The sequence below is a fragment of the Ipomoea triloba genome, chromosome 5, assembly GCF_003576645.1.
Source record: "Ipomoea triloba cultivar NCNSP0323 chromosome 5, ASM357664v1".
In the NCBI taxonomy this organism is placed as follows: domain Eukaryota; kingdom Viridiplantae; phylum Streptophyta; class Magnoliopsida; order Solanales; family Convolvulaceae; genus Ipomoea; species Ipomoea triloba.
Window position 1 is genome coordinate 1,558,985 of NC_044920.1, and position 14,567 is coordinate 1,573,551.

Genomic DNA, 14,567 nt, shown 5'->3' on the forward strand with positions numbered 1-14,567 from the left:
ATGATTAGAATAACCTAACCTTTCCAGAAGAGAAGGAGGCCCCCCGCAAAACCTAAAGGATCAACCATGAAATGATTAGAATAACCTAACCTGTTGGCCAAATCGATCATTTTTTGGCCCTTATTCGACCGAATCTCTAGCAGACAGATAGCATCGACTTTAGTGGTGGTGAGAAGTTCTTTAACATGTTTTCTCACCCGACTGTTGGCGACACCTCTGCAGTTCCAAGAGATGATCTTCATGGAGACGGGTTGGCCGGAAGGGAAGTTTGGCCACCGCCTTCCCCAGGCGTAAAACGAGAAGTGGACCCCACGTTACCCGTGTGATGGGCCCCTGCAGTCTGCATGTTGGAAGCCAAGGGCTGACTTCCAAACTGGAAGTAACCAACATTCCCAGAGTTACCTGTGTTACCAACCCCACTACTGGTAGTGTGGGGTGTCATCTGAGGCGCTGGACCTCTATTATTTGTTGCTGTTTCTCTGCCTCTGCTACTCATAAGTGAATTCCCACGTCCTCGAACATTAGTGTTGGGATAATTGGGATTTCCAGCGCCGGCTCTCCTATCTTTCTCGGTACGTGAAAAAGTTAATTTGCGGAACTGATTCGGAGAATTAGCGGACTTACCTTTAGCGTTCTCTTGTGTCATCTGCGACGTTCTTCTGACCGGGGCGGCGGTATGGCCATCTCCCTCCACTTCGGCTGCTAGTGGTTGGAATTTGTTACCTCTGTTAACCGGTGGTCGGTCTGTCTTTTTCGAGTGGCGATGCCCCTTGGATGCGTCAGTCTGCGTCTTCTTTCTAGTCACAAGCATCCACGTACCATATCTTTGTTTAGCTTGAGTTGGTGTTACCATCGGCGGTACAGGTTCCGATTGGGGTTCCTTTTCCGTATCGTTCGCCGGTGGAGTGTTCATATCCATCGTTGCAGTTTCCGGTTCCTTGTGTTTATTATGCGGGCATTGTTGTTCCCTATGTCCGACCACTCCGCAACCGAAGCATACGACGTGCAACCCTTCATACTCAATGATTTGCACCTCATTCCCCACCAACACTTCGGAAATCAGCAGCTTGTTTAGATCAACTTCCACCGCTGCTCTTGCGTACCTCCCCTTTTCTCGTGCAATCGTGGTGCGGTCAAGCTTGAGAGGTTTTCCCACATTTTCCAAGATACTCTTGATCGTATCATTCCGGAAGTATTCAACCGATAACTCTGGTAAACGTACCCAGACTGCCATCTTCTCAAACTTGGATGTTCGAGCTTTGAAGTTAGGGACCCATCGTTGAGTTAGCAAGTAGTTATCGAAGATCTTCCAGGGGCCGTCAAGAAGGACGTGAAGGTAGTCGGTTTTGTTGTCGAAGCGAGCGACAAAGCACCCGAACCCTATATCGATGAGGTGGAGATGACCCTGCAGATTCCACATCACTGGAAGGCGTTGATTCAATATGCTGAAGCTCACATTCTTGCCCAAATATTTAATGATTAGGGCTAGTTTCCATTCGCTACACAGTTCCTTGCGAAGTTCTTTTGAGAAGACAACTCTCAGTCGTCCATCTGATTTGTCAGCCATGTCCATCTCAGCATCCGACTCGATCTCTGGATCTTCGAACGCCCATTCGTGCGTTTCCACCCTGGAATCTACGTTAGCATTGAGCGGGGGTTGAGAGGAAACCGTGTCAGCAAAGGTACGTTTCACGGTTCGAACTTTCTTGGTAGATCGCGTTGAGTGTTCGTCTACGTTCATCGTTTCGTCTGTCGTCGGGTTTTCTGCATCTTCCAGCGACTGCATCGTGCCCTTCCGCCGCCCGCCGCCGCTAACGGCTAGGGACGGAAGAGAGAAGTTACCTTAAAAAACCAGAAAAAACGTATGGAAACCCTAGAGTCTAGAGAGCGTTTTTTCCCCGTCGGTATTTTCACTTTGATATTATATCTTGTATATTGATGTAAATAATAAATGACTGAAAGTTTACATACTTGAACAACCATTTATGTGAATTGATAATTTATAACGAATTTGAGAATTATGAAATTGTCAATGTACCATTTTGAGTATTATCTCATATTTCTAGGTTTCTCATCTCATTGTAAAACTTTGAGTGTGTCGTAAAAATAAAAAATTCCTCTACAAAGTGCCAAAATCTTGCTTTTATAGTTGCCTCCCAAGTGGAAACAAAATATACGTGATGGATAGATGAAATGACAAATGATCGTTGTAGCATCATTTTGGAGGTTGCCGCACGCTACTGCAACTTTTTGTCACGTCAATTTTTCTTTTGCATATAATAAATAAGCTTCTTGTTATAGATTTAATTAAGAGTTGAATTAAGAACTATATGTATCAAGTCATTTGAGTGAACAATCTTACCAAATTGTCAGGCCAATACTCCCAAATTTTTAATGGGATACTTTTTTATTTCATGAGTTGTTCCTAGTATGGGAGACCCAGTGGGCTGGGGGTATGGCCACAATAGACAAAACAAAACAACATTAATTGCAACTAAGACTTTGTGAGGGCGAGTTGGTTCTTGCCCCAGCACAAACCAATGAGGTATAGTGTAAGAAAGGTCATAATATAAGCCATTTCCTCTACAATAGACAAGTGAAAAGCTATGTAAAAAGGAATTGAAATCTGTTGAAAAATCACATGCAATGCAAGACTGATGAATATGGCCACCAATCACAATTAAGTTTGTAAAATTAAAGGCGGTTAGCCACGCTCCCATTTCATCGAGCTGTAACATGCTATTTGAATGAGATATATTTTTATTTAAAATTGAGTAATTGAGGTTACACAAAATCGGAGTCAAAAAGAGGAAAAAGTTTAATATTAAAAAAATCTTCTATCAGTGTAATAGAATTTAGTGAAATTTCTTTTGTATCGTATAACTGTACAAGAAACGAATTTCATTTGTGTATGTGGTCCCGAAAGATATATGGTACTCTATTCCATTACATACATGGATTGGGTCAAAAAATCAGACCAGCCTCTCTTGAAATCCTGGATATGTACTAACTTTTTAGTAAATTACAATTATTTTATTTTATTTTATTAGTAATTTGTCCGGTCTCTACATCTTTAGTTAATAGCAATTTAAAAAAAAAAAAATTGTAATCCGTTGTCTACATCTTTACTTAAAAATAAGAAATTAGGTCTACCAAGTCACTTGAGCGTGTCTTCTTGAAAGATAAAATTCATAAGTCCTCTACAAAGTGCCAAAATTTCGCTTCTGTACTTGCTTCCCAAGTGGAAACAAAATATACGTGATAGATATATGAAATGAAAAATAATAAATGATATTGTCAACATCACTTTGGAGGTTGCCACACGTTACTGGAACTTTCTGACATAAAATTGTTCTTTATAGCTTTAATACAGTTAATTGAGGAACTAGATATACCAAGTCACCTAAATGAACAATCCTACAAAACTGTTAAGCCAATACTCTCGAGTTTTCAATGGGATACCTTTTCATTTCCCGAGTTGTTCCTAGTATGCTGGGCTCAATGTGCTAGTACCAATGCAAAACAACATTAATCGCAGCAAAGATTTTGTGATAAGTTTCAAAAATCATCCTTGGTGGGGTGAATTGGTTCTTGCCCCAACATAAGCGAATAATGTTGTATAGTGTAAAACATGCATTTGTTATCCTCGTGTTTTACAGAGTAGGGTGAACAGAATTTTTTGCATATTTAGTCCCACGACTATAGTGGCACTTGTAGGATTGGTCCACAACTTTCAAACTTTGTAATTTTGGTCCATGACTATTGTTTTTGTTGCAAAAATGGTCCTTCCGGCGCCGGAAAACAAAAACCGGTGGATTTTCCGGCAATATTTTGCCGGAAAAAAAAATCGACATATTTTCCGTCAATTTCTCGCTGAAAAAAAATTCTCCTTTCAAATAGGATTAAAATTGACATTTCTGGCAGTAGGATTTTTGACATTTGGTACTAAAAAAAAATTGACATTTCTAAAAAATTAATTTAGTTTACTTTTTATTCAAAATTGACATTTCTAAAAAAATTCCCCTTTGTGTTGGCAGATGTTCCTATTGGGCAAAATTATTCAAATATTATTTTTACTTTCTAGTTTAANTGACAAAGTTTTGAAGACAATTTTCATTAATACCATCACTACCCCATTGTTCCTCCGCGGAGGCGATATCATTGAGGTCTCCCATAACAATCCAAAGTCCCTGTATAACACTAGAGAAGGACTTACAATTTTCCCAAAACCTGCACTTAGCAATCATGTTAGGTCTAACATAGGCAAAAGAAATAAAGTAGTCTCCCAGTCTATTCTTCACTTTAGTGTGAATGACTTGGGAATTATGACTAATAACATCTAGATCAATGAGACCACCTTTCCAGAAGAGAAGGAGGCCCCCCGCAAAACCTAAAGGATCAACCATGAAATGATTAGAATAACCTAACCTTTCCAGAAGAGAAGGAGGCCCCCCGCAAAACCTAAAGGATCAACCATGAAATGATTAGAATAACCTAACCTGTTGGCCAAATCGATCATTTTTTGGCCCTTATTCGACCGAATCTCTAGCAGACAGATAGCATCGACTTTAGTGGTGGTGAGAAGTTCTTTAACATGTTTTCTCACCCGACTGTTGGCGACACCTCTGCAGTTCCAAGAGATGATCTTCATGGAGACGGGTTGGCCGGAAGGGAAGTTTGGCCACCGCCTTCCCCAGGCGTAAAACGAGAAGTGGACCCCACGTTACCCGTGTGATGGGCCCCTGCAGTCTGCATGTTGGAAGCCAAGGGCTGACTTCCAAACTGGAAGTAACCAACATTCCCAGAGTTACCTGTGTTACCAACCCCACTACTGGTAGTGTGGGGTGTCATCTGAGGCGCTGGACCTCTATTATTTGTTGCTGTTTCTCTGCCTCTGCTACTCATAAGTGAATTCCCACGTCCTCGAACATTAGTGTTGGGATAATTGGGATTTCCAGCGCCGGCTCTCCTATCTTTCTCGGTACGTGAAAAAGTTAATTTGCGGAACTGATTCGGAGAATTAGCGGACTTACCTTTAGCGTTCTCTTGTGTCATCTGCGACGTTCTTCTGACCGGGGCGGCGGTATGGCCATCTCCCTCCACTTCGGCTGCTAGTGGTTGGAATTTGTTACCTCTGTTAACCGGTGGTCGGTCTGTCTTTTTCGAGTGGCGATGCCCCTTGGATGCGTCAGTCTGCGTCTTCTTTCTAGTCACAAGCATCCACGTACCATATCTTTGTTTAGCTTGAGTTGGTGTTACCATCGGCGGTACAGGTTCCGATTGGGGTTCCTTTTCCGTATCGTTCGCCGGTGGAGTGTTCATATCCATCGTTGCAGTTTCCGGTTCCTTGTGTTTATTATGCGGGCATTGTTGTTCCCTATGTCCGACCACTCCGCAACCGAAGCATACGACGTGCAACCCTTCATACTCAATGATTTGCACCTCATTCCCCACCAACACTTCGGAAATCAGCAGCTTGTTTAGATCAACTTCCACCGCTGCTCTTGCGTACCTCCCCTTTTCTCGTGCAATCGTGGTGCGGTCAAGCTTGAGAGGTTTTCCCACATTTTCCAAGATACTCTTGATCGTATCATTCCGGAAGTATTCAACCGATAACTCTGGTAAACGTACCCAGACTGCCATCTTCTCAAACTTGGATGTTCGAGCTTTGAAGTTAGGGACCCATCGTTGAGTTAGCAAGTAGTTATCGAAGATCTTCCAGGGGCCGTCAAGAAGGACGTGAAGGTAGTCGGTTTTGTTGTCGAAGCGAGCGACAAAGCACCCGAACCCTATATCGATGAGGTGGAGATGACCCTGCAGATTCCACATCACTGGAAGGCGTTGATTCAATATGCTGAAGCTCACATTCTTGCCCAAATATTTAATGATTAGGGCTAGTTTCCATTCGCTACACAGTTCCTTGCGAAGTTCTTTTGAGAAGACAACTCTCAGTCGTCCATCTGATTTGTCAGCCATGTCCATCTCAGCATCCGACTCGATCTCTGGATCTTCGAACGCCCATTCGTGCGTTTCCACCCTGGAATCTACGTTAGCATTGAGCGGGGGTTGAGAGGAAACCGTGTCAGCAAAGGTACGTTTCACGGTTCGAACTTTCTTGGTAGATCGCGTTGAGTGTTCGTCTACGTTCATCGTTTCGTCTGTCGTCGGGTTTTCTGCATCTTCCAGCGACTGCATCGTGCCCTTCCGCCGCCCGCCGCCGCTAACGGCTAGGGACGGAAGAGAGAAGTTACCTTAAAAAACCAGAAAAAACGTATGGAAACCCTAGAGTCTAGAGAGCGTTTTTTCCCCGTCGGTATTTTCACTTTGATATTATATCTTGTATATTGATGTAAATAATAAATGACTGAAAGTTTACATACTTGAACAACCATTTATGTGAATTGATAATTTATAACGAATTTGAGAATTATGAAATTGTCAATGTACCATTTTGAGTATTATCTCATATTTCTAGGTTTCTCATCTCATTGTAAAACTTTGAGTGTGTCGTAAAAATAAAAAATTCCTCTACAAAGTGCCAAAATCTTGCTTTTATAGTTGCCTCCCAAGTGGAAACAAAATATACGTGATGGATAGATGAAATGACAAATGATCGTTGTAGCATCATTTTGGAGGTTGCCGCACGCTACTGCAACTTTTTGTCACGTCAATTTTTCTTTTGCATATAATAAATAAGCTTCTTGTTATAGATTTAATTAAGAGTTGAATTAAGAACTATATGTATCAAGTCATTTGAGTGAACAATCTTACCAAATTGTCAGGCCAATACTCCCAAATTTTTAATGGGATACTTTTTTATTTCATGAGTTGTTCCTAGTATGGGAGACCCAGTGGGCTGGGGGTATGGCCACAATAGACAAAACAAAACAACATTAATTGCAACTAAGACTTTGTGAGGGCGAGTTGGTTCTTGCCCCAGCACAAACCAATGAGGTATAGTGTAAGAAAGGTCATAATATAAGCCATTTCCTCTACAATAGACAAGTGAAAAGCTATGTAAAAAGGAATTGAAATCTGTTGAAAAATCACATGCAATGCAAGACTGATGAATATGGCCACCAATCACAATTAAGTTTGTAAAATTAAAGGCGGTTAGCCACGCTCCCATTTCATCGAGCTGTAACATGCTATTTGAATGAGATATATTTTTATTTAAAATTGAGTAATTGAGGTTACACAAAATCGGAGTCAAAAAGAGGAAAAAGTTTAATATTAAAAAAATCTTCTATCAGTGTAATAGAATTTAGTGAAATTTCTTTTGTATCGTATAACTGTACAAGAAACGAATTTCATTTGTGTATGTGGTCCCGAAAGATATATGGTACTCTATTCCATTACATACATGGATTGGGTCAAAAAATCAGACCAGCCTCTCTTGAAATCCTGGATATGTACTAACTTTTTAGTAAATTACAATTATTTTATTTTATTTTATTAGTAATTTGTCCGGTCTCTACATCTTTAGTTAATAGCAATTTAAAAAAAAAAAAATTGTAATCCGTTGTCTACATCTTTACTTAAAAATAAGAAATTAGGTCTACCAAGTCACTTGAGCGTGTCTTCTTGAAAGATAAAATTCATAAGTCCTCTACAAAGTGCCAAAATTTCGCTTCTGTACTTGCTTCCCAAGTGGAAACAAAATATACGTGATAGATATATGAAATGAAAAATAATAAATGATATTGTCAACATCACTTTGGAGGTTGCCACACGTTACTGGAACTTTCTGACATAAAATTGTTCTTTATAGCTTTAATACAGTTAATTGAGGAACTAGATATACCAAGTCACCTAAATGAACAATCCTACAAAACTGTTAAGCCAATACTCTCGAGTTTTCAATGGGATACCTTTTCATTTCCCGAGTTGTTCCTAGTATGCTGGGCTCAATGTGCTAGTACCAATGCAAAACAACATTAATCGCAGCAAAGATTTTGTGATAAGTTTCAAAAATCATCCTTGGTGGGGTGAATTGGTTCTTGCCCCAACATAAGCGAATAATGTTGTATAGTGTAAAACATGCATTTGTTATCCTCGTGTTTTACAGAGTAGGGTGAACAGAATTTTTTGCATATTTAGTCCCACGACTATAGTGGCACTTGTAGGATTGGTCCACAACTTTCAAACTTTGTAATTTTGGTCCATGACTATTGTTTTTGTTGCAAAAATGGTCCTTCCGGCGCCGGAAAACAAAAACCGGTGGATTTTCCGGCAATATTTTGCCGGAAAAAAAAATCGACATATTTTCCGTCAATTTCTCGCTGAAAAAAAATTCTCCTTTCAAATAGGATTAAAATTGACATTTCTGGCAGTAGGATTTTTGACATTTGGTACTAAAAAAAAATTGACATTTCTAAAAAATTAATTTAGTTTACTTTTTATTCAAAATTGACATTTCTAAAAAAATTCCCCTTTGTGTTGGCAGATGTTCCTATTGGGCAAAATTATTCAAATATTATTTTTACTTTCTAGTTTAAATTTAATCTTAATAATACTCCATATTATTTTTTGTTGATCTTGAATTTGTATTAATAATTTTAAATTTGTACTTAATTGGCTTAAAAGTAAATATAATTTAAATTTAAACGAAAAAGTAAAAATAATTTTGAATTTCTATTTAATTTTACTAAGATTAACTTGGCTATGTATGATTTTAAAAATAATTAGTTTTAACTTTAATTAGTTTACCAAAATAAAAAATAATTAAATTGACTACATATATTTTTAGAAATGAATTCTTTTTAACTTAAATTAATTGTTTAGAAATGTCAATTTTAATCCAACTTGAAAGGAGAATTATTTTTTCCGGCGAGAAATTGACGAAAAATATGTCGATTTTTTTCCGGAGAAAAATTGCCGGAAAATCCGCCGGTTTTTGTTTGCTGGCGCCGGAAGGACCATTTTTGCAACAAAAATAATAGTCATGGATCAAAATTGCAAAGTTTACAAGTCGTGGACCAATTCTACAAGTGCCACTATCGTCGTGGAACTAAAAATGCAAAAAACTCAGGGTGAACACTAAGGCCAAGTAGTTGCCCCATACTTTGTTCTTTGGTGATAAAAGAGCATTTACTCCATCAATCACTATTGTTGCCATGTGAAAGCTTCTTAGTACTCTACAAAGAGCCAAAATCCTCCTTTTAATACTTTCTCCAAATAGAAATAAAACGTATGTGATAAATACATGACATGACAAATGATAAATGATGGTTGTCGGTATCATTATAGAGGTTGTAGTTGAATCTGCTTCGAAAGATAGTGCATCCATGCTACTGTAAAATTTTGACATGTTAGCACTTATTTTATTAGTAATTTGCCCTCTACATCTTTAGTTAATAGCATTTTTTTTTTAGTAATATGCTCTCTGATCTACGTCTATCTTTAGTTAAAGAGTTAGGAATTTAGGTCTACCAAGTCACTCGATTGCATACTCTTACCCAATCACCAAACAAATATTCATGAGTTGTCAAACCTCACACGTTCACTTTTTCATTTCCTAAGTTGTTCCTAGTATGCTAGGCCCAATGGATCGAAGTATGACCTTAATAGTACCAATTAGATGTTATCATGTCATATTGTCATGAGCAATGAATTATATTGGAGGAAAAAAATACAAGAAATATTTAGCATTATTCGAATATCTAATCATTTATTCGTAATTAAATGAAAACTCGATCAATCTTTGCATTCTCATAATCATTTCTACATAAAACAAAAGTGTTCGTCAAAATACATCAAACACATGACTAGCTAGTTGACCCATACTCGTTTATATATATATATATATATATATACATACACACACACTAAATTAAAGTGGGAATAAATCCAAATATATAAACTTAAAATTAAAACCACAACTGTTGAAAGCAGAGCCGGGAGGGAACCGGCAGCACGTCAGCTGACGTATTGCTGTCGCAATAACTTTTTTTTCTTTTAAAAATTAAATCACCGAGGTGAGAGATATATATAAAGGGCCAGGCCTTTGCAGTTTGGTCTTTAATTATGCTCTAATGACATGTTCACTAAACACAACACTAACGTAAAATAACCTTAATTAACTGTTTTACTTTATGCCTTCTCCCATCTTTAATCTTTTATTGTTAAGTCAAAGAAATCAGCCAGTAGTCCACCTTAATTACCTTTCCAAATCTCATTTTATCCATTCTTTTATTCTTACGGCCGACTCAAGGGGTCCAAATAAAAAGAGGTCGTCATAACCGGATCGGAATATCTATAATTTTACTCAAAAAGTGGTCCAAAGCTAACAATTTATAAGGATAAAAAAAGATTTTTAATGGATCTGAAAAATTGTCTATTAGTATTATCAATTACTAATTAAAGTGGTTAGTAACACCCATTGCCAATGTTGAAAATTTTGAATGGTTAGATCGTTAGCTTTTTAACTATTGCTAATAAAAGAATTTTTAAAATTAAATTAATTGTGGTAAGTTGGTGATGGATTATACGATAGTCCAATTGACCCACTAACTTGTACAGTAAAGCCCAGTAGATAACGATCGAGTTGATCTGGAGAGAGCTATCTGACAGGTCATCACTAGGCTAGTTGCAGTCGGAGGATGGGGTTATACGACAGCCCAATTGACCTACTAACTTGTACAATAAAGCCTAGTAAAAGATCGAGTTGACTTGGCGAGAGCTATTTGATGGGCTGTCACTAGGCTAATTGGTCAGAGGAGCCTAGGGTTGTAGTTTGTAGGTCTGCAAAGTAGCTAGTGGCTAGGGCTGATGCAAGATGGATATGCCATCTAACGTGACAACTAAGTAGATTGACCGACTGCATCTCTCTTTTAGTAAGAACACACCAATATCGGGCCTCACTTGCCACTCATGATCATATCAAGGGTCAACACTTCTAATATAAATAGGTCCACTCTATATAGTCAAGAATACACCTTCCATACACTATTCATTGTAATATTCATTGTACTCTTCTAATAATCAATCGGACTAACAAACCGACATGATACATTATGATTTCCTAATCTCTATTCTCGTAGTATAACTCTAAATTGGCACATTGCAATTTTTTTTTTAAGGTAGTTGAAAATGTTAAAATTTTTATAAATGCTCATCCACTTCATTATATAATTTTGGTGCATCATGAATAATATTTTGTTTAAGAAAGGAGGGATAGGATTGATTGGTTACAAAATGCAACATTTCTTAGGTAGACCATGCCGGTGGTGCAACCGTACCATATATGTTTTGTCTTGCAATCTTATCATTATTATCATCATCGACATGTACTGTGAAAATTCATGATAGGTTGGTCCATTATTGCCATGAATGTCAAACTTAACCAGTTTCCTACCACCTCTCATCTTGTCTTATATCACATGGCTTTTCTATTGCTTTAATTAGCGTTAGAACTATTTCGGCATTTTGAAGATTCTTGAAAAGGAGAATGCAAGCAAACCGAGGGGATATGATAGTCGACTACAAAAGTAATGTATCTAGAAAACAATGGGTACGTGTTTGGTCGGTCCAATTACAATTATATAACAAGATATAATTTGTAAATTTTCATATGAAGATTCTTTAATAAAAGTAATTTCTTTGGTCGGTCAATGTTGGCGGCAGTGTTAAGAGGCATCCTAAGTATATGTCTGCTGCTTGGCGACTTCAATTCACTTCTATTTTAATTAAGACTCTCCAAGTCAAGAGGTTGGTTGGGGTTTGTGTTTGATCCTCTGCTCAAATATGGGATTTAGAAGTGTGAATTCTAGACTTTAATTTGTGTCTATGGTGGAGGGGGGATTTGATTGTAAAGGTTATACACTTGTATTAGATAGAGAACGATACGTCTTGTTTCTTTGTGACGGTTAATACATTATATATATAAAGTTATGCAACAAAATTGAGACATTAGTCAACCAATATAGTCTTTTAATTTAATTGTTGTATTATTGACTAGTATTATCAAAGCGGGTCGGCTTGCTCCACTGCGGCTTAATTTCTAGCGGACTTCTAAGGGTCGACCTGCAGAGTAGGATTCATGCAACCCTAGCTCGTTCCACATGGGTGGTTGGCCCCCGAACTTTTGTTTTATTTTTTAATATATATTAATATTAAAATAGGGTCTGACATGCTTTTTTGCGGATCAAATTTTTTGTAGCCTTAACCCGCCCCACTGCAAGGCGGGTGCAGATTAGCTTGCGGGCTTCAACCCACTTTTACAACCTTATATTGACTCCATACTTCCCTATATTGACTCCATACTTTTTTCAAGTCTTACAATGAGTGCCTTCATTGTTTTGGTGACCACTATAAATATAATTGCACAGGTTAGAGCTGAGAACATGAACTAGGTAGGGATGACCTGGATGGATTAAAATCATGTAGCCCAAGTCATTTGGGATGACCTTGGTGGGTTGTGGACTTGTGGCCGTCAAGCCATTGGGGATGACCCTGGCCTGGTGGTCTACCTGAGGTCATCCAACTAAAGTCATCACTAAATAGACAATTAATACATGCAATTATTCCATTAAGACTTAAATATAACTTTTTATCATTATTGACAAGCTAGCAGACTAGCATTTTCTAGGCTTGCCCATATGGCAAGCTATGCTTCGACGGGTCACTTTGAAAGTACTAATTGACATGCATTTCAAATTTTTAGATAATTATGCGTGTATTGTAAATTTTAAAATTGATACCAATAAACTTTTTTAAAAATAATGACCAATATATAAATACAAAAATATAATTATCTAAATAGAAAAATAAATATAAAAAATTACAATTTTATAAAGATGCAAATAAATTCTTCCTTTCTTTCCTCGATTTGAAGAACAAAATCTAGGCTGCAAAAGAGACTAAATTGAGAAAGCATCTCAAAGGTATTACTCTTTTTCCTAGCATGGTGTGATTGTGTAGTGTTTTAATTTAATTTATTTTTTTGTTATTTAATTTGGTTTGTAAATTATTGAAATGTCTTAAGAAGATAAGAAAGCTCAAATAATGAAAATTAAAGGAGTATTTCAAAGTGTTGATAAAAAAAAAATACAACACTAGCTTTTAAAATATAAAAATTTATAGTGGATAGTTGTAAATGAACACTTTTATTATTGAGAGTATTTATATTTATATTTGTATGTAATATATAATAATATTAAATTAATTAAATTTCGTTGTAGAAAGTAAATGAAAGTTAGAGATGTAATAATAAGACCCAAAATTAAAAGAATGAAACTAATTAAATATATCAATGTCATAATAGTTGAGGATTAAAAGTGAAATTTACACATAAAAAATTAACAAGGAATGTTGCGATGGTGCTAAATGAGCATGTAGTACTATTCTTATATATAAGTAGAAAATATCATAGTTCGATTTTCAAATTGACGGTTCATGTTTCAAGAATAATTAGTATTAAAACTTCAACCTCATGGAGATTTGAAGTTTCAATTTTGGTTTTGCAGTCTGCGATTCGAACCACCTTATAAATTTCTATTGCAAACCTTAATTAACTAGAACCATAAAATTGTATGATTCTGATTAAGATTCGATTTATATATACAATGTACGATTTGGTTCAAATTATTTAATTTACTTAGCTTTGAATTGAACCATAGTCATATATATCTAGTTATAAATCAAACAAGCACCAGATATAATATATGATCGGGCCATGAACTTTTTATCTTTTAAATTTTTCATACCAAATATGATATGCATGTGGAATCATCCATTCACAACAAAATATATTTTAGTCTAAACAAATATTTCTGTGTGAATGAGGCAAAGGGTAAGTAAGAAAAGACTAAAGCACACAATGCACTCCTAACAACCAAGAAATAGACCACTCCATGGCTCCATGCAATAGATCAGACTAGAGCAGAAATTAATTTTTTAAAAACAAAATTATTAAACAAAACCTAAACGACAGAATTCCATGAAAGTGAAGAAATGATTTTTTATTTTTTTTTATTTTTATGACGAGGGAATCATCCGTCATTGTCCGAGGGTATGACTGGTCTTATGACCTTAGCCAACAAATAATCAAAGGAGGTAAACCAATTTAAGTTATTCATAACTGACCAGTTAAAACCATGAAAGTTGATAGGTCACTCTGAGAGTCCAGCTTGAAACTCTGTTGTCACGAAGCTAATAACCTAACCAGCTTGACTAGAATTTATTAAACCAACCTAGTTGTTGGTAGCGGACTAACATGCTCAAATCAAGAAGATCAATGAGCCACTCCCTGACAGATCACAGACGAACTTGAGATCTTGTAGTTACCGATCAAGCTAACAACCTGACCAATTTAATTGGGGTTGTGCATGAAGCAATGATTTCCGAGGGCCAAAGAATGTTTGGTATGCACATATTTGGGGTCCCCAGATGGGGCAAATGCAATGATGAAGGGCAGCATTATGTTAGATTTTCCATGTCTCATGCTATGTGCTTAATCATGATTCCCGCGTGTCATGTTTATCCTTAAATACAAAACAAACCTTATAAAAACATCCTCAAAAAAACACCATTCCTCTCGATCTCAGATACCTGTCTGAAAAAAACCA

At 36.9% G+C, this 14,567-nt stretch overlaps 2 protein-coding genes across 2 annotated transcripts; both read right to left on the reverse strand.

Annotated features, from left to right (window-relative positions):
* Positions 1 to 238: 238 nt before the first annotated feature.
* On the reverse strand, positions 239 to 1,786 carry LOC116019613. The gene has a single exon (XM_031259886.1). The coding sequence runs from the start codon at positions 1,784 to 1,786 to the stop codon at positions 239 to 241; it is 1,548 nt and encodes a 515-aa protein (XP_031115746.1).
* A 2,861-nt stretch (positions 1,787 to 4,647) lies between these two features.
* On the reverse strand, positions 4,648 to 6,195 carry LOC116019614. Its single transcript, XM_031259887.1, has one exon. The coding sequence runs from the start codon at positions 6,193 to 6,195 to the stop codon at positions 4,648 to 4,650; it is 1,548 nt and encodes a 515-aa protein (XP_031115747.1).
* Positions 6,196 to 14,567: the final 8,372 nt, after the last annotated feature.